The sequence below is a fragment of the Pollachius pollachius genome (assembly GCF_949987615.1).
Source record: "Pollachius pollachius genome assembly, chromosome: 4".
NCBI lineage: Eukaryota > Metazoa > Chordata > Actinopteri > Gadiformes > Gadidae > Pollachius > Pollachius pollachius.
In genome coordinates, this window is record NC_136937.1 from 26,114,306 (window position 1) to 26,132,629 (window position 18,324).

An 18,324-nucleotide genomic window follows, 5' to 3' on the forward strand; every position below is an offset into this window, starting at 1 on the left:
AAGCTCTAGCACAAACATCAAACTGCTGCTATTGTAAAAACTGTTTCTAGACCCCGCCAACAGCACAATGCAGTAGTAGGCCATGTCACTCTGCCACACTGACATAGGATATGTATTTTATTCATCCTCATGGTACCTGTTTGTTGTTATAGTAGTGGTGTTAAAATGAGTCTATAATGTGTATTTTATAGCAACCCTGCAGTAGTAACATGGGAGAGACTTATGGTACTTTCATGGGGTAAGGAGTTCCCCTAGTTCAACTGGATAGGCCATGTTCAGAAAAGTGGCCCGGGAAAAAGTCACTACAGTGGTCTGTGTACAGGGGTCTGGACGCTCCCTAAAGTCCAGGCCTGGAGGTCCCTGGGCTTCCAGACCGGGGACCATGGCTGATATTCAACCAAAAGCCTTAGCTCCGGTAGCGTGAGCTACTATCACAGGCCTGGCTATCACTGACTATGTGACTTCTTGACGTTGACTGCTTGTACGTCATGGGTTGTAAAAACACCTCACAAAATGGTTCACAGAAAAAAGTGATTCTATCATGCTTCTCTTTCAAAGGAGATTCGGGTCGCCGCTACTGAAATTGGAACCTCTGTGGGCACAGAAAGGTTATGGACGATGTCCTTGTAAATGCTATGCTAAGAAGAGCAGAATCCTTCCCAGTGTCACCTACCTGCTGGAATAGCATGGGTGAAACTCATGGGGGGTTAAAGGGAGCAGGGAGAGCCACTAGGTCAGCTGGGTAGGCCAAGTTCAGGAAAGGGGCAGGGGGTAAAAGGGAGCCAGCTAGCCAGGTAGTTCAGCTACAAGCCTCTTTGTGTTTTTTTGGCACAATTCCAACCCCGTTATTAACCTGGGTTTCCAAAATATAATATTGTATTATAATAAAAAATTACATCTAATATTATACTATAGTCATGCATTTTAAACTGAGACTTTAAACCATTTGTTTTTCATAGATACATTTAACGGTAAACGGATACACTGTAGTTGATTAATTCCATTTTTTTTTCAACAATGGCTTCAACAATTTTTTTTGTTGATCCTGACTCACAAATTGAATGAAAAGAGGTGACTTTAGTTAGCTAACTTAGGTAAACATGTTTAATAGTCATATTTTGATTTGACTTAAGTGCAGGCCTTCAGGGAAGGTCAATCAAGGATTGAGGAAAAGTATGTAAATTGTTCGCTCGAGAATCTCTTATTAAGATATTGGAATATGTTAACATTCTCTCTCTCTCTCTCTCTCTCTCGCTCTCTCTCTCTTTCTCTCTCTCTCTCGCTCTCTCTCTCCACATGCACACACACCCATACAGCGGCCCCTATCAGTGCCACATCTGCTCCTCGTTTCACTGTCTACAAGCGACCAGATGTTATCCCGTATCCATCCAAAACCAGGCCGGGAATTCTTCCTGACACATCTGGAGTTTGGCCCTCAAAAGCCAAAGCAGACGCAACCAGAGAGATTCCCGGAAGACACCCGTTCCGGTCGCGAACCAGGGTTTTCCCTGCTGAGGCAATCCCGGGTCGTACGACGGACCGTCCTCTGAGAAAGACCAGCCCTTCCGGGATTATTCCGGTTGTCGTCGTCGAGCCAAAGAAGATTGAAACTCTGAAGAAGAGTCTGGGGAATATCTCAAACCCGTCCCATAAGGGGCAAGTCACGCCCAAGTATATAACGAGAAGCACACCAGGCCTGGACAGGGTCAAACCCGGGCAGTCTATCAAAAGTGAGGCGGTTGTGAAGGCCGCTAATGCGGTCTTGCCTTCCAAGGAGGAGAAAATGGCTGCTGGTGAGATGATACACTCAAGCTGACAACATAGACACACACACACACACACACACACACACACACACACACACACACACACACACACACACACACACACACACACATAACTAATAGTACATAAATAATGTGCTGAAAAGAGGGCATGAGCTCAAACCAAACGCTCCATGTTTCATTTTATTTCTGCAGGTTTATCCATATTGGCAGGTTTATCCTTATTTGAAAACTTATTTTGGGCAGGACTGGCACATTTACTGATGCACATGAGGGGCCTTCTATTTGGATGACAGGTGAAGTCACCCGGAGCGTGATCAGAGCGTGATCAGCACATGATGATCTACTGCTGTTACTACAGTAGCATCTGTAAGAGTGTCTCCTGGTGATCTGCTAGAGTAGCAGTCAATATACATGACAAGGGAGTTCCCCGTATGGGACCAACCAACCTAGCCAAATATGTGAACCATAACGCATATCAACCAGTTAATAATAGACTTAATAAAAGAAAATAACGGCAAAGATTAAAGTAGGACTAGAGGGTGACAGTAGCTCAGGAGGTAGATTGTGGGTTGGCTGGTAAATGGAAGGTTGCTAGTTTAATAGTTTAAAGACGAGCTGGCTGCTGCCACCCTGCATGGTTGATTCCGCCGCCTTTGTGAATGTTTGAATGAATGGTTCAGAATCAGAGTTACTTTTATTACATTCTTATTTTACAAATAAACAAGCGCATATGTACACTACCGCTTTGGATAAAACAGTCAGAAAAAAACCCCACATGTAAATGTAAGTGGGAGTAGTTGTCAATCATGTGTCATGTCGCGGGGCTGTTTCCAGTGCGGCGTCCTGCCTCCGACGTGTCCTCGACCTGCGCCAGTCGCCCCTGCTTCCCGGGGGTGCTGTGTGTGAACCGCCGGCGGCCCCACGTCGGCTTCGTCTGTGGCCGCTGCCCGCCCGGTCTCCACGGCAACGGTCGCGTCTGCACCAAGAACGCCAAAGCAGGTGAGGGTGTTTGATTGGGAGGGCCTGTTGTACATATGCCTTCTGCACACTTTAACGATATCCTGAAGCCTCGAAACAACATTCCCCATAAACCATTTCCCTGTCTGTAAGTAACTAAATCTGTCAAATAATGAAAGTTAGTTAATGACCGATGCCCTATCACGTGGTGTCTCTCCTAAGGCTGCTCGATTATTGAAAAAAACATAATCACAATTATTTGGTCAATATTGAAATCACGATTATGCATACGATTATTTTTGGAGTTTGAAAACATGATGCATTTATTCAGTATTTCTCTCCAAAAAAAACACTTTGCAACTCAGAACTCTGAAATTGCAGATTGAAAAAAATTGAAAATGTTCAAATCGAAAATAATGTACAAATATGTATCCAGCTGCGATTTATATAAAACATCTAATAAAAAAATCTGTTAAAATCAAAAAACTGAAAACATATATTTATCTATAGTTTCTACTCAATTATTTTAGTTCGGAGATCGTTTGCCCCAAAAATTTAAATTGTGATCAAAATTCAAATAATTGCACAGCCCTCGTCTCCCCTCACCCCTCTGTGTGTCCTCCCTCAGCCTCCACCCTCCCGCGGCTCTCTCCGGCCGGTCGATCGTCCCACAACCCCAACGCGCACGCCTTCCAGCTCCACCTGCCTCAGCTTCCCCCCCGGCACGGCATCAAACACCTGTCCTCGCCTGTGACCAGAGCCGGGGGAGGCATGGGGAGGAGGGAGGCCATCACCCCCCTCGCCGCAGCAGCTCCGAGGCACGCGGTCCGATCCTCGCTGGATGTAGGAGGTCAGGGGACGCACCAGGACGCCAGAATGGGGAGCAACGTGGGGAGCAGGCCAAGGGCCCCAGGGCAGGTGGTCCCGGGGCGGATGGTCCCAGGGCAGGTGGTCCAGAAGCAGTCTCAGGAAGCCCTTGCGGTGAGCAAAATTGTTCTGGGGAGTCAAGGGTACGCCCTGGAGGAAAGGTTTCACTGGAATTTTAAGTTTTGTATAAGGGAACAAGGAGTGATGCACCTAACTACTACTACTTATCCATTCCTATCTATTTTAATATTTTATTTTATTGTATGACGATGTATGTGAGCACGGTGTTGATGTTGTATTATCGTTTGCCTCGTGTATGAGAAGTGCTATATAAATAAAGTTGCATTGCCTAACTAGGCTGCTTTGATTTACCTTCAAAACATATCCATTGAGCTCGCGTGAAATTTTTAAATTGGGTGGCATAATCGTATGTATTACCAAAATGATCCATCATTTAAATCTGTTTTAAACAGACGTTAGAGTTCAAAACATGATGGTTACAAAGAAAACCTAGATATGTAATTTTTTTTAGAATTTTTTTTTAGAATTTTTTCCTCAAATACGTGTTTTGTGCACATTTGTATAGTTCATATAGTTGCCAAGTACACATAAACACCTTACCTTTTGTATCTCTCTTTTTCCAAAGCTTCCTGTAACGGCCGCCGTCTCCAGGATGACCCCATTGGCTCCTCAGCCCGGGGGGACCGCCCAGTCCAGGCGGACCGTCCAGCCCGGCCCCCAGATCAACCACAAGGCTCCCACGCCGGCCCCTGCCTGGGCCCCTCCCCGGCCTGTGGCCCCGCTGACGGCTGTCCTCCCCGCGGTGCTGTCCTTCGCCCTCCCGGACTCCTCAGAGTCTTCGGCGGACGGGGACGAGCGTTTGCGCCCTGAGGATCTCGTGCTCACCGCCGGCCTCATCGAGGTGCCGGAGGGCGGGGCTAGAGCCCGGGACCCCCCCCTCCTCCTGGCCCACAGATCCACCGCCACCACCTCGGCTGCTGAGTCAGTGCCGAGGGGCGCGGCGTCCCTAGGGGGTGCGGCCCAGACGTCTTCGTGCGGTGACCTGTCCTGTCACCCCGGGGTGCCCTGTGAGCCGACCAGAGAGAGGGGGCTCCGATGCGGGACGTGCCCCGTGGGGTACATTGGAGACGGGCGGACATGCAGGGGTACGGATTCACCCCTTTCCATTTCATGTCCATTTCATTTCATCAAAATGTGCACGTGTGGAAGTTAGGTTGGACTCAACAGATACTGGGCAGCATGCGTACAAGGATTCGGCCGGTTGCTAAGGCCACAGGTTATATGTTGACATCTGTGTCGAGATGATTTCCGAGTCGTCAAAAATCAAATCGAGCCATGATTTTTGGCGACTCACCCCCTCTCTTTGTGTAGGCGTGCTCCGAGATTGGCTCGCAGTTGACGAGCAGTTAACGTCCATTCTATTCCAAACAAGTGTTCAGCAGCTGCCATAGCTGTGTCTCTGGTCTTTCCAACAAACGTAAGTGCATTCGAACTGCCAATGTGTGCATCAGACACCGACGAGTTTTATGAAAGAGGAGCATTTAGAGGACGCATTCCACCGTCCTGGCAAAAACCTGAGTAGTCTGCAGAAGAAATTGAGTTCAGACGGGCTGAGAGGGATAGATTGAGGAGCCATACGAAATCAAGAAGCCGAGACAGTCGAAAAAATAAATGTATTTATGTAATATTGAAGTGTTGCTCTGCCATCAGGATTCTGAAGGATCTGCCTAAAACACAGCCAACATCTTCACTCACGCATGTGGATTTTTTAAGCTTGCGGGCACCTAGCCAGGGCAGTTCGTATGCGCTTACTTGTGTTGGATAATAAAAAATTGCAGTTATAGAGGCTACTAAACACTTTAGAATAAAACTGGCAATGGCTTGCCAACTAATGGCTTGCCAATTTTGGATTGCACGTACACTGTGAGAGGGGATGAGTTGAACTAAAATCATGAATGATTTACCTCTTGGCTTGCACAATATCAACACTTAACCTGGAGTCTTAGCAAAATTGTCAAATTCTTTAAGTCAGTTTCACATGAACATGCATACACAAGATGTACAGGCCAATATATCTTCCAATGGAAAAGAGTACCACATCGTACCACAGAAAATAAACCCACTCATTTCATATTTATATTTTCTTTTTTTGCAGTAAACATGGTGAAAACAATGAGTTGATAGAGGTATCGCACTCCACATATTTAACATGGGGGCGGCAGCTGTGTTGGTTACAGAAAGCAGATGGGATTAACTGTCGTTTGGCGTCCCCTGTCTGTCACTACAGCCTTCTGCAGACACACGTGTGGCGGGAACATGGAGTGTGCCGCTCCCAACTCATGTCGCTGTAAACAGGGCTACGCCGGGCCGAGCTGTCAGACTGGTGTGTGAAAACGCTCTTCTTTACTCTTCCGTGATTCTTTAAAAGCTACTGTCAATTCAAGAGCTGTAAAGAGAGAGAGGAGAACAAAGCAAAAGAGAGCTAAGTTTTGAAACCAATCAACCAAAACAACATCCCTTCCCTCTCTGCTCCCTCCCTACATTTCTCCATCTTTGAAAAGTGTTGAATTTCACACACCTGGGATTGACAGGCATGAGTCCTGAATGAATCAGGGAAGATATGCCCCGGTCAGCAATAATTGGTCTCTTTGGGTCACATGCAGTCAACTCCAAACCGATGTCCTCAGAGCACATTTCACTCAATAATAGTTTACGGATTGCTATGCCATTTCAAGAAAATTACACTACAACAAAGTTCTTAAATCTTTACTGCAGCACCTTTAAAAATATATGGGAAATATCCTTGCTTTATTGGATGCCTTTTTACTGCAGTTACCTTTGGTTCATGCTTTCAGTCAACTCTAATGTAAAAACGACTCTGTAAAGGTTTAATTGAGCTCTTTTCCTTTCAGCCATATGTCTGCCCGAGTGTCAGAACGGAGGCGAGTGTGTTGCGCCAGGGGTCTGTGCCTGTCCACCGGGTTACCATGGCGATGCATGTGAAAGAGGTAATGGGTAATGGCTTTTTACTTCAAATGAACAATGCGTCAAATGAACATTCACGCATCAACATTTTGTCGCCCATCGCCTATTCAACTTTTATAATTCTAACTTCTTTCAACTTTTACATGTGATTATTTTTTTTATTATTTTTCGTTAAACTCACTCCATTACTTATTTTCCCTAACGTTTTTAGGGTATGAAAGGCTATTCATCACAATAATGCATAATCTGACACAGATGTGATGTGTGCAACAGAATATAAAACATGTTACAACTACAACTTCATTGCTTCACAGCAATTTCCAGGCCAGCCATCAGAGAGTGTCAGACATTTACATTACATTTAGGGCATTTAGCAGACGCTTTAATCCAAAGCGACTTACAATAAGTGCATTTGTTACAATAAGTACATTTGTCATAAGAAGTGAAACAATATATCTCTGTCGGTACAGTAAAGACGTTCATAGAACCAAGTGCAAGTATTACAATCGCTAGGCTAACCCATTCCCCGTGTAAAGCAGCGATAGCAGCTACTGTAGATGCTACACAATTAAGTACCTTGTACAGACAGTGTCTAATGCCAGAGGGGCATTTCAGATAAAAAGGGGTTTGTGCAGAGGTTCCGGCAACTTCTGGCAAACGTGTCTGTTACTACACTGATCCAAGGAAATATGGTCATGCATCATTCATATGTCTTTTAAGCCTTATTAACTATCTCCCTGCTATCGGCAGCAACGCACACAAATAATCTATTTTTTGAGTTCATGCTAATTTAAGTTTAATTGGTTCTAGTGTATTCATTATGCATTCAGTGAGTCATCCTCGTTAGAAGCTTTCTGAGAACCACAGATGTCCCAGCAGCCACAGTGAAAATGTTCCTTCTATGTGTCACTGTATCATTTGGTGGAATCTAAAATGAGGCCCTGTTTATCTTCACAGCTTTGTGCAGTCCCCCTTGCCAGAATGCCGGTACCTGTGTGGGACTGCAGACCTGCTCCTGTCTTTATGGCTTTGTTGGGCCACGATGTGAGACCAGTAAGTCTGGAGCCGCCCCAGAGAAACATTGGCCTGTATATCATTTTTAATTTCCTGTTTATTTTCATAAAAAGTTGATTTCATACCCAATATAACCATTTCACAGAGAATCCGAGGCTATTATGTCTGAGTAAATGTGCAGATTTTGTATCAGGTTGTTGCATTTCCTTCACAAATAGCAGTAGTCATGGTAACAAGCCTTTAGCCATTATTGATGTTGATGTTTCTGGTCCACAGTGGTGTGTAATCGTCACTGTCATAACGGGGGCCATTGCGTATCGCCAGACGAGTGCACGTGCCATCCGGGCTGGACTGGACCCTCCTGTGAGACAGGTGTGTTTGTGTGTTCAATTACATTGCCTGAATGTGTTTTGTGTTTGAGTATATCCTATTTAATGTGCCCTCTGTGTTTGCAAGTGGTGTGGTCATGTATCTGTGTTTCAAACTCCCCTGTTACTCTTTGTGTGTGTGTGTGTGTGTGTGTGTGTGTGTGTGTGTGTGTGTGTGTGTGTGTGTGTGTGTTTGTGAGCAGCACTCTGCTCACCTGTGTGTCTGAATGGAGGAACTTGTGTTGGACCGGACACATGCAACTGTCCCCATGGATTCTACGGATTGCAGTGTGAACATGGTAACCCTTAGGCTTATGGTGTTTTCCTCAATCCTCGGACGCCAGACTTCCGAGTCGAAAGTCGAAGATCTCCCAGCTTTCTTGCGGCATTTCTCGGAGGCACGCCCCCTTTTTGTCTTCATCTTTCGGAATTCTGAGAGTAGGCCGAGAGCAGTGATGACGCTCTCAACAAAATGGCCGCGCCCGTGAGGAGATTTATTTTCTTTGTATTTGTACCACGTTGGTCATTTTAAATGCTCTAACACACTTATTTACATTGCTACTTTATTCTGGTCACCAATTTATGCATTGCATGGTCTTGCTGTGCGTGCAACACAATGTAAAGTTGTGTTGTTTGTTTTCTGGCTGGTTTGCTAAAGAGGCTATTGTAGCTAACAATAAACAGCAACTAGCCAATTTCATGACCCAATCACAAAAACGAACAGGAACGCTACAAATGCTCCGAGACTGGATATGACGTCAAAAGTGCAACTCGGAAGGCTGGCGTCCGAGGATTAAGGAACACACCATTACACCAAACATTACAATGATACACCCAGTGTGTCACTGACACACACTTGTGAGACTGACGCAAATTACCCTCTTTGCACGCTCTCACACCACACCTCATATTTATCATTCAAATGATGCACAAGTGAGACCACGGCATGTTAAGTTTGGTCAAAAGTTATGTTGTCTTGGTCAAAATGCCCCTGACCTGGTGGTCAGTGTTGGTCATTGTCACCAGGTCATTGATCCTTCTAGTGGTTTTATTTCTATATTCATAGAAATAACATTTGTTAGTGAGTCACCGACTGAAAATGTTTGTGGCACCAGTGGCACAATTAAAATCTTCAGCCCTGACATATATTAAATGCATCTCGTATGCCGTAGCATGCATATATATATATATATATATATTACATAAAATTTGTTTTTTAACTTAACAGTTGTTACATCTGACACACATTGGCTTGTCTTGCCTCCATCACCTTTAATCACGACCCTCCTTCATCCTTAGCGGTGTGTATTCCCCCCTGTAAGAATGGCGGTGTGTGCATGAGGAACAACATGTGCTCCTGTCCGGATGGCTACACCGGGAAGCACTGCGACAAAAGTGAGTCCTGTCCCCTCCCTCACTACACCCCCCTCTAGCTCTCTCCATCTACTGTACCTCCACCTCCTTGTCTTTATCATCCCTTTTCCAACTGTGAGCAACACAGTCGACCGGCGATGTTTGTGTAAAAGGCCTTGGATTAGTGCCTCAATGTTTTTCAACCCCTTCTTCTCTGCATTCTCCGTCTCTACCAAATAATGTGTTAATCGTTGTTAGTTCTGTGCATAGAACCCGGTCGGCATACACAACGTTTTAATCTCTCCCTCTCTGTAGGTGTGTGTGAACCCATGTGTATGAACAGTGGCAGGTGCGTGGGTCCAGGTGTGTGTGACTGTCCGTCAGGCTGGAGGGGCAGGAGATGTGATAAACGTAGGTAGTCCTGGAAACTCAAAGAGTAGAACCAGTGTAGCCCGCACAGTGTATGAAAGGAATGAACCCCGAAGCTAAACCACAGCGGTGATGCTTAAGCCTCCACACGACTGCATTACCATCCCCGTCAGACTTTAAGTTCTGATAACGGGACACAGCTGAGTGGTTTATATGGGTTATAACACAGTTATATTATTAACTTCTATTGAAATTCTAATTGAAATGAATGTTCTTCTGCCGCAGTACGTGTCATGTCAAGGAAAACATCTGGTCAAACGTTGTATTTGATCGTTGGTGTTAATGTTGGATTGTTAGCACATTGATTTGAACCTGTTGTGACACACACCCTTTGAAATGTATTGATCAATTAGGATCAAGTACTCAACACACTGTGATACAAGAAAGTGGATTTAAAACTATATATTCACATGTCTTCCCTTGTTCTAGTTATCGGATTTGAAAATTCTTTGTTTGTACGAATGCCCCAAATGTCGTTATCATTACATAGTTTACTTATAGTAATTTCAACTTTTACTTTATGAACAAATAACCCCCTTTTGGATTTGGCTGACCAGGTACTTTAAATATGCCACATGAAAATGTATTTACACCCCTTGCTACACTTTCAGTATGCAACAGGGCACCGTGCAAGAGGCTTATTAGACAAGATAAGTAGTATTGGGTAGCAGTTAAATTTGATACAAGTTGGATTAAACTGTATTGTCTTTGTGCTCTGTCCAGCTACTTGTCTCCAGAAGTGTTTTAATGGAGGGGAATGTGTGGGTTCCAACACCTGCCTCTGTTTACCCGGATGGCAAGGCAGGTTGTGTCAAATTCGTAAGTATTCTCTCTTCTAATGCATCTTTCTCTATGTATCATCATGAGTCAGAATCTTTGTTAACGTGGCATGATGGCTGTAACAAGGTCCATGCTACATGGCACCTAGGTGGCTTACACCCCACATAGGTGGCTTTTAATGGGCTCCTTCAGACAAGGACGCAGGGTGGTGGTGTTGGAAGTCTGGTTTATTGTAAAAGTTGTAGTAAATGAACATGACAATGGCGCTCCACTGCCATGCAGGAGATCTCCACGCCTGATTTCCACCGGGGACGTGCGCACCGCGGAACGGCTGCGTCCTCTGCCCTGCGTCAATCCCCACCGGGCGCGTAACGGCAGCGTAGCACTGCCTTGCGAGCCAGCCGTATTCACGCGAGATCGCGAGATCACAAGATCACGCGATAATCCTAAACCTAATGTACTCACCTTCCACTCCCAAAACTACTGCAATTAAATCCCAGGCTTTGTCCTTTCTGACATTGTCCTTATAAAAAGGATGATTTATTTCATAAATTATTTTATGTTGCTCCACTTCGACAATCAGTCTCTCGTCGTCCATGTTGCCGACCATTTGAGGCCCTTTGACATGCTGACCTGGTGCCACCCGTCATGACGTAATGTTGATGTGAAATTGTGATAGGCTACATGAGCTGAGTATTGTGTTTTATTTTGAAAATTGACCGGATGCTCTATGGCTTTTACTATTTCACTTCCTGCCCGGCTCGATCTGCTCTGTGGAAATTGACGCGGTTCAGCAACGGCTCGCGTCAAAAATAGAAGTGCTACGGAATGATAGCGCTGCGGCGCGCCGCTCCTGGGACGCTGCTGAGACGTTCCGCGGCGCGCCCGGTGGGGATGGTTTCATTGATTAGAGTGACAGCGATCAGCAGCGGTGACCGCGGCGCAGCCGTTCCGCGGCACACTGATTACTTGATCTGCAACAGGTGTGCAGCCCCACCCAGCCCCACAGTCCAACTGCTGAACACCTATTTGGAATAAAATGGATCTTTTATATATATACAGTATATATGATACGATACGATAGTACTTTATTGTCAGAGCAAGTCAGAAATGTGTCTTGCATCCCATCAGCTCTATTTACAAACCTCACAGACAAGACATCAGGACAGGACATCAAAAACAGGACATCAAGACAGGACCCAAAAATAAAATAAAAATACATACATTCATCACAACAATGACGACAACATTTAAGGCCCATCAGCATGCATTTGATCTGGGATTAGGTGCCTGATTCAGTTTGAGGATTGACTGGTGAACAAAAGAGTGCTTCAGTCTAACCTTTCTGAATTATATATAAATATATAATAAAAATTGTCCTTTACATCCTGGTCCTTTACTTGAACTTCCAGCTCACTGTCAACACGTCTGCCTGTACGGGAGTCGCTGTGTCCGGCCTAACGTCTGTGCCTGCAGGAATGATTCCACTGGTTCTCTATGTTCCCAAAAGGTAAGCCACACCTCAATGCAACGTGTTATGGCTCTCTGACCGGACCCTGAGTCACTATCATTTGGGGTCCTTACGAAATCAGGAAACCTTTTGTATTTGTTAGATAGATAGGTAGATGTATACTTTATTGATCCCCAGGGGAAATTCAAAATTACATAGCTTGAAAACGTCACACACAGCATACACATACAACATAGACAAGATGATAAAATAAAATAAAATATCCACATGGATAACATAGACGATCAAAAATAAAAAATACGCTGTTCTTGGAGAATGTGTGTCATGATGGTATGTTAGTATTCGCAAAATTCCTTTCGCAGCCGATTCTGTCTGCATTTTTATTTTTTTTGATATGTGTCTGAAGTAAAATACCTTAATTCGTCTGAAATGGCCTTCCATCAACTATTAGTGAGTGTGATATTTTCGGCGCCTGTTTTTGGTTGTTTATTTTCAAAATCATGCTCTCGTTCACTCTTTTTTCCGCTCTCTACCTTTACAACTCTGGAATCTTATCGGCAGCAGCTTAAAAAATGTATGAACCTTTCTAGATTTTCCATCAATCTCTGTGAGGCACTTTTTCTGTATCTTCTCAATTCCTTGAACTAATTACAACCAGCATTATCATTTTGCCACTGTTTCCTCAGATCCTAAATCCTTGAGGCTGAGCTGTAGTCACGTTAAAGCAAATCCACTGTCCTCATCCCAGCACTCGTACTCAAAGAACAAAAAGCCATCCTCCATATGACTAGAAACCAAACAAAGGACCTTGTGTGAAGCTAAACCAGAGAATACAACTATTCCTTGTTACGCTTTTGTGACAGTTTGTGGCGGCCATTAATATGGACATTTTGAGCTGACCAATAGCAGTGTTTCAGCCAGCCGAAAATTGAACATCCTTTGTTAAAGTGTGTTGCACATCACTATAGTCATTTAAAGTACATTTAAAAAGACTGCCTTTAGGTTTGTTGTGTATATAAAAAGACATTGAATCGAGAAATTGTATTTTGTTGCTCTTTATACTAGTTGTCTAATTGTTATACTTTATTATATATGTTCATTTTTAGATCTATTTTAAATTGTATCGCTATTTATTTATTTGGATGTTTATATCTTCCTCTTTTTGTGATGTTGTATATATTTTAGTCAGTACCATCTGTTATTTGTATTAAAATGGTGTATATCCATTGTTTTGCTAATAAACTTAAAGTCTCCCAAAAGTGTTAATTTTGACAGCAATGTATTAATGTTTTCATCTAATTACCCGGGAACTATGTGTGAAAGGGGTTTTAGGAACTATACTATAAATGATAACTAGACATTGCCATGGAGAGTTCAATTATGTTTAACATTTCAGTTTGCTACGGTTTCAACTACGGGTGTGTAGAAAGCCCTGCAATAGGCAGCAAGTACCTTTGTGCTGCCGGTGTATAAAATGTATATTATGTGCATGTTATATTAAATTCAGTTGAATATATAAGTTTAATTATTTGTTTAGTTATTTATTTGTATTGTTTTTTATGCAGGGTTTCTGGTTCTAATTGGTTCTCTGGATCTTTTAGGGAGTAAAATATGGTAAGGTAAGGGAGGTCATTTCAGACAGGTAGACTATGTGCACTATCAAATATGTCCCCCTCCCTCCTGGGGTCCTTTACTACCCTCCCTCAGTGTTTGGAGGAAGGGTAGATATATCCTCCCTCCACACTGAACAGGTGAACAGGGATTCCACTGTCTCTGGAGGACTGAGCTCTTGGTCTCCCAAGCCACCTGTGAGTTGAGGCAGAGCCAGTGGGAGGACTGAAGACGGGGCCAACGTCGGGGCAGCCCACCACAGAGACCTGCTGGGGTCCAAGGGGCTGGAAGGACATTCCAGGTGTGCTGCTAGGATAACCAACAGAGCTGGGCTCTAGCCAAACAGCTGCTATGCTTGGAGGATTTAAACTGAAGGTGTAGGGTCGTGGGCTGAACACATGAGATCATTCAGTTGGGTCCACTGAGTTGTGCCTTTATGCTTTATTAACAAAATGCAGCACAAAAAGGGGGGGTTTACACTTTTTTGGTGTGCAGCGGGTGGAAGTGGGCGATAGAGATGACAACTTGTCAACTGCCTACAGTAACTCAAATCATGGATGACCACAAACCTATTCAAACTAAACAGTAACAAGACATAGCTCTCCGTTGTGGCCCCTACACCACTGCTCAAGAAGGCTGGAGACCTGGACCTGGTTGTGGGTGGCTGCTCCATTTCGCATCCTGGACTCCACTCTCTCCTTCCAGTCCCACATCAAGAACCTCACCAAATCCACCTCAGAAAGATCTCACAACTCCAGCCTTCACTCACACATTCAGTAACTTAAGACACTCATCCAGGCCGTCATCACCTCCCGTCTGGACTACTGCAACGGTGTCCTGTCTGAACTGCCCACCAAGGCCCTCAGCAGACTCCAATACGTCCAGAACTCAGCTGCCAGGGTTCTAACCCACACAAAGCCCTGGCAGCATATCAGCCCCATCCTCCAACAGCACCACTGGTTACCAGTCAAGTCATGCATCACCTACAAAATTATCCTGCTCACCTACAAAACTCTCCTTGGCCTTTCACCCCAATACCTCACAGATCACCTCCACCCCTACACTCAGTCACGCTCCCTGCAATCCTCTGAAAAGGACCTGCTGGCCATCCCCCGCACCAGATTAAGGACCTTTGGGGACAGGGCATTCTCTGGGTGAACATTGATATTCTTTGTATAATAATGTGCTAGTGCATCATATAACATTGCTCAGTTTTTTCTTTTGACCTTAGGGTTAGGGTTAGGGTTCTCCAAGATCTTATTAGCTACGTCTAGATTTTGTGTACACATGCAATTCTAAGACATTCATTTTCCTTATGGCCTTCCATAGGAAAGGTCAACACGACAGCTATTAGTCTTCAAGTCTTCCATTCTTTAAAGTTATTCCACAAAAGGTGGAATGCTCTCAAGGTTCTTCACGTGGGGTCTTCCATTCTGATCGCCAACTTATTTTTATTTTAATTTCTTTGTGCAAGATAAACAAGATTGCAATATTGCACTCTAAAATGCACATACAACCCACTGCATAACAACTTTATCTTTATATTACATTTTTAACCTTTATAGATTTGACAGGTTGACATTTTAATATTTGGATAATCTTCATCTGTGAAATTTTTGTGATAATGTTATTTTCCAATATTGACATGTTCACACGCCTTTAGGTGTTTTTCCGATTCGATTTTGGAACTATTTAAACCTATTACATGAACAGCCAATCTTTCATAAAGAGATGCATGTGTCCTTATCTGGCCCCTTGGATACAAATAGGTTTCAGCCTGGGATAGACCGTTGTGCTCATCCACGTAAGCCAATCAAAGGGACGTCCATGCGGGAGAAGACAATAGTGATCTTGCCCTCATTGCTTTGAACCAATCAGGTTACTTCTGGTGTGTATGTGACATGCACCGGTCTGTGGTCAGTGTTAGAGTGTGTGATGTATATATACAGTACGGAATACCGAGCGAACTTGCGGTGGCTCCAAAGGGGAACAGAAAATAAAGTATATTGATATTAGTGTCTGACGTCCCGAATGAGTTACCACCATGGAAAAAGTCAAGAGGAAAGCAGAGAAGACCAACCCAGCGGTGACGGCGAATTGGTTCTCAAAGCTTTTCTTCAGGTAAATCAAAAAATATTGAAATGGAAACCGAGCATATAACCACTTCATATTGTTACCAAGTGTTGTGCCTGTTAAGTTGTGAGAAAGTAGATTGTAGTATTTAGGGGTGTAAACATACAGGACCTAAATAGATCATAGACATATATACAAGTCTTGGACTAATTAGACCATATACATATATACAAGTCTTGGACTTCTTAAACTATAGACAGACGGTGGCTCAGCATGTCGGAGTCCTACAACTAGAGTTATAACAATGTATAGCCCTACACGCACATTGCATGCACACTGTTCCAGTAGCAGGTTAGGATATATTTAACCAGAACTCTGACTCTATAAGAAAGAGCATCCCTGTAGTCTCTGACTTCCCACCAGACATTTTGACGACCATGGTCACGATCCAGGTCATATTGCCTTTGTGTCTTGACGTGACCCAAACTCCAATTTGGCTGTACGTTCAAAGAAATCAAACTAGATAACATAACACAACCCATATTCGGAACGGCAACTGTGTTGAATCAATATAACGTTATGTTGATAATATATATATATATATATATTTGAGTTTTACAGTAAAATAAATAAATTGAGTCAGGTCAAGGCAAGACGTTACATGGACGTCATGTTATAACGCAACCTTTTCAACCCACATATGGCAAAATGTTAAACAACATAATTAACAAAGTTTTGACAAAGGTTGTGGAAGTCAGATATGACACAGATTCAACCGATTTTTTTTTTATCTTCGCCTGATTATTAATCAATCGGGTCTCTGCCTTATTAGACCACACGATATTAAAGGTAACATCAGGACAACATATGCTAACACCAGTTCTGACGAGTTTCTGCTTCTACACAGTGGTCAACACAACACCATATAAAGTTGTATGGGTCTGAGATAAGTTGTTCTCATTTTAAACATGTCTTCTTTTTGGGTATTTAGCAACTACAGTTTCAGCAAAGAGACTGCACAGGAAAATTGGCCTATAAATTAGGCCATTGCATAATCATTTGTAGAAAAACGAAAGACAAGTATTTTAGCATTTGAAAACTGCACATGCACAGCAAAAGTGATCTTTTTCACGTCATGTGAGCTCCACAAAGGCAAAAAAGAGGCAAAAAACAAGAACAACAAGAACAAACTTCACCTTTTGAAACCAAAAATCATGCCTTACCTTTATTGTTTGGGTCATCAAAAATACACAGACCTAGAGGAAATGTGTAGTTTTGCAGAGGACAACCCCCTTACAAAAGCATACACTGTAGTTCACTTACTACATAGTAAATTCCTCAAATATTACCGGTGAAAGTAACTTAAGCCAAGCAAACTCTCAAAACCTTCACAAAAATCTCAAAAACGTGCATGAAACACCTATATATAGATATGCTAAATATATGAAAAAATGTATACACGGGACTTCACAGTTGATAACAACATGGTGGCTGCACACGGAACAACTACGAGCTGTCCCGTTACTGCGCGGGACATCGGTCACACTCACACGTTACTATACTCCACAATGTGACTCTCAAACTATCCCTAACACTCTCGACACTCTTGACATGTTATCAAATTATTATAGTCAAGCTTACTCTGTTTAATATCGACAACATTCCTGAAAAGGGGGATAAATAATCAGTGAGAGAGTAATACGTTTATGATTCCTCAACGGTAACTTTGTGATCGATTTAAACTTTGACGCAATTGTTTTTTTTTCAATCAGTTTGAACTGTAAGTCGTATAATCTTTTATCCTTTTTAAACATTCTCGCAGACCATGAACTTATATAACTTTTTTACCTACTAGGCTATTAGTGTATTATCTTCCCCTTTGTCGCATGGGCACCATTTTGTAACAAACCATGGTGTTTATAATCAATGTATTGCAGCTTAGAGAGGGTTTCAGAGGTAATAGGAAAATTGCCTTCAATCAGAAAACGTGTTCTTCAGCGCTATCTAATGGCCGTTAGTTGCAATTGCTATTGTTTGGCTTGTCATTTAATTAAATTCGCCCTGAAATTTCAATAAGGGGTTCAAGTGCCAAAAATTGGGTTCTCAAAATATCTACTTAATTGTGTATCATCAAGTTTATATTGTCAACATTGCACATGTACAACATGTATTATTTTAATGTTTATTGTAAAGAAAAAATTGCATCTCTACTGCTAAATGCTCATGCAGCGGTGGCTAAAGTATATGTGTTGAGACAATGAGAAGAGTAGTTCCCTTGGTTTCGACAATACTCAATTATTATTGGTAAGAGCTTCTTACTAGGAACGTGAGACACTATCAAGATAAAAAAAAATCTTTGAATCGGGAAGTGCCATCAGACTTCCACAACTTTTGTCAAAATGCTGATATTTATGTTTTGTGAATAGATCATGTTATAACATATTGTCCATTGAACGTCTTACCTTGACCTGACTAAATGTTTGGTGGTGCGATGCCAATAGTCTACTATGATTTTAGTCTCTCTAAACTCTCCTGTCAACAGCTGGATGAACCCCTTGTTTCTTATCGGTTACGAACGGTCCCTTGAAGGAGAGGACTTGTACAACGT

The 18,324-nt window shown here is 43.1% G+C and overlaps 2 protein-coding genes across 2 annotated transcripts in view; both read left to right on the forward strand.

Moving 5' to 3' along the window:
* LOC307074716 (von Willebrand factor D and EGF domain-containing protein) overlaps window positions 1-13,081 on the forward strand; it is a 36,178-nt gene extending 23,097 nt beyond the window's left edge. Inside the window, exons 20-33 of the mRNA XM_079734988.1 lie at window positions 1,317-1,793; window positions 2,622-2,786; window positions 3,373-3,725; window positions 4,258-4,777; window positions 5,920-6,015; window positions 6,545-6,640; window positions 7,575-7,670; window positions 7,908-8,003; window positions 8,203-8,298; window positions 9,299-9,394; window positions 9,668-9,763; window positions 10,505-10,600; window positions 11,974-12,071; window positions 12,719-13,081. Coding sequence (XP_079591114.1) covers window positions 1,317-1,793; window positions 2,622-2,786; window positions 3,373-3,725; window positions 4,258-4,777; window positions 5,920-6,015; window positions 6,545-6,640; window positions 7,575-7,670; window positions 7,908-8,003; window positions 8,203-8,298; window positions 9,299-9,394; window positions 9,668-9,763; window positions 10,505-10,600; window positions 11,974-12,071; window positions 12,719-12,733 — 2,396 coding nt within the window. The 3' untranslated portion in view covers window positions 12,734-13,081. The remainder of the gene's footprint in view (window positions 1-1,316; window positions 1,794-2,621; window positions 2,787-3,372; window positions 3,726-4,257; window positions 4,778-5,919; window positions 6,016-6,544; window positions 6,641-7,574; window positions 7,671-7,907; window positions 8,004-8,202; window positions 8,299-9,298; window positions 9,395-9,667; window positions 9,764-10,504; window positions 10,601-11,973; window positions 12,072-12,718) is intronic.
* The window catches only part of LOC307074718 (tripartite motif-containing protein 16-like), a 298,259-nt gene that overhangs the window by 126,784 nt on the left and 153,151 nt on the right, over window positions 1-18,324 (forward strand).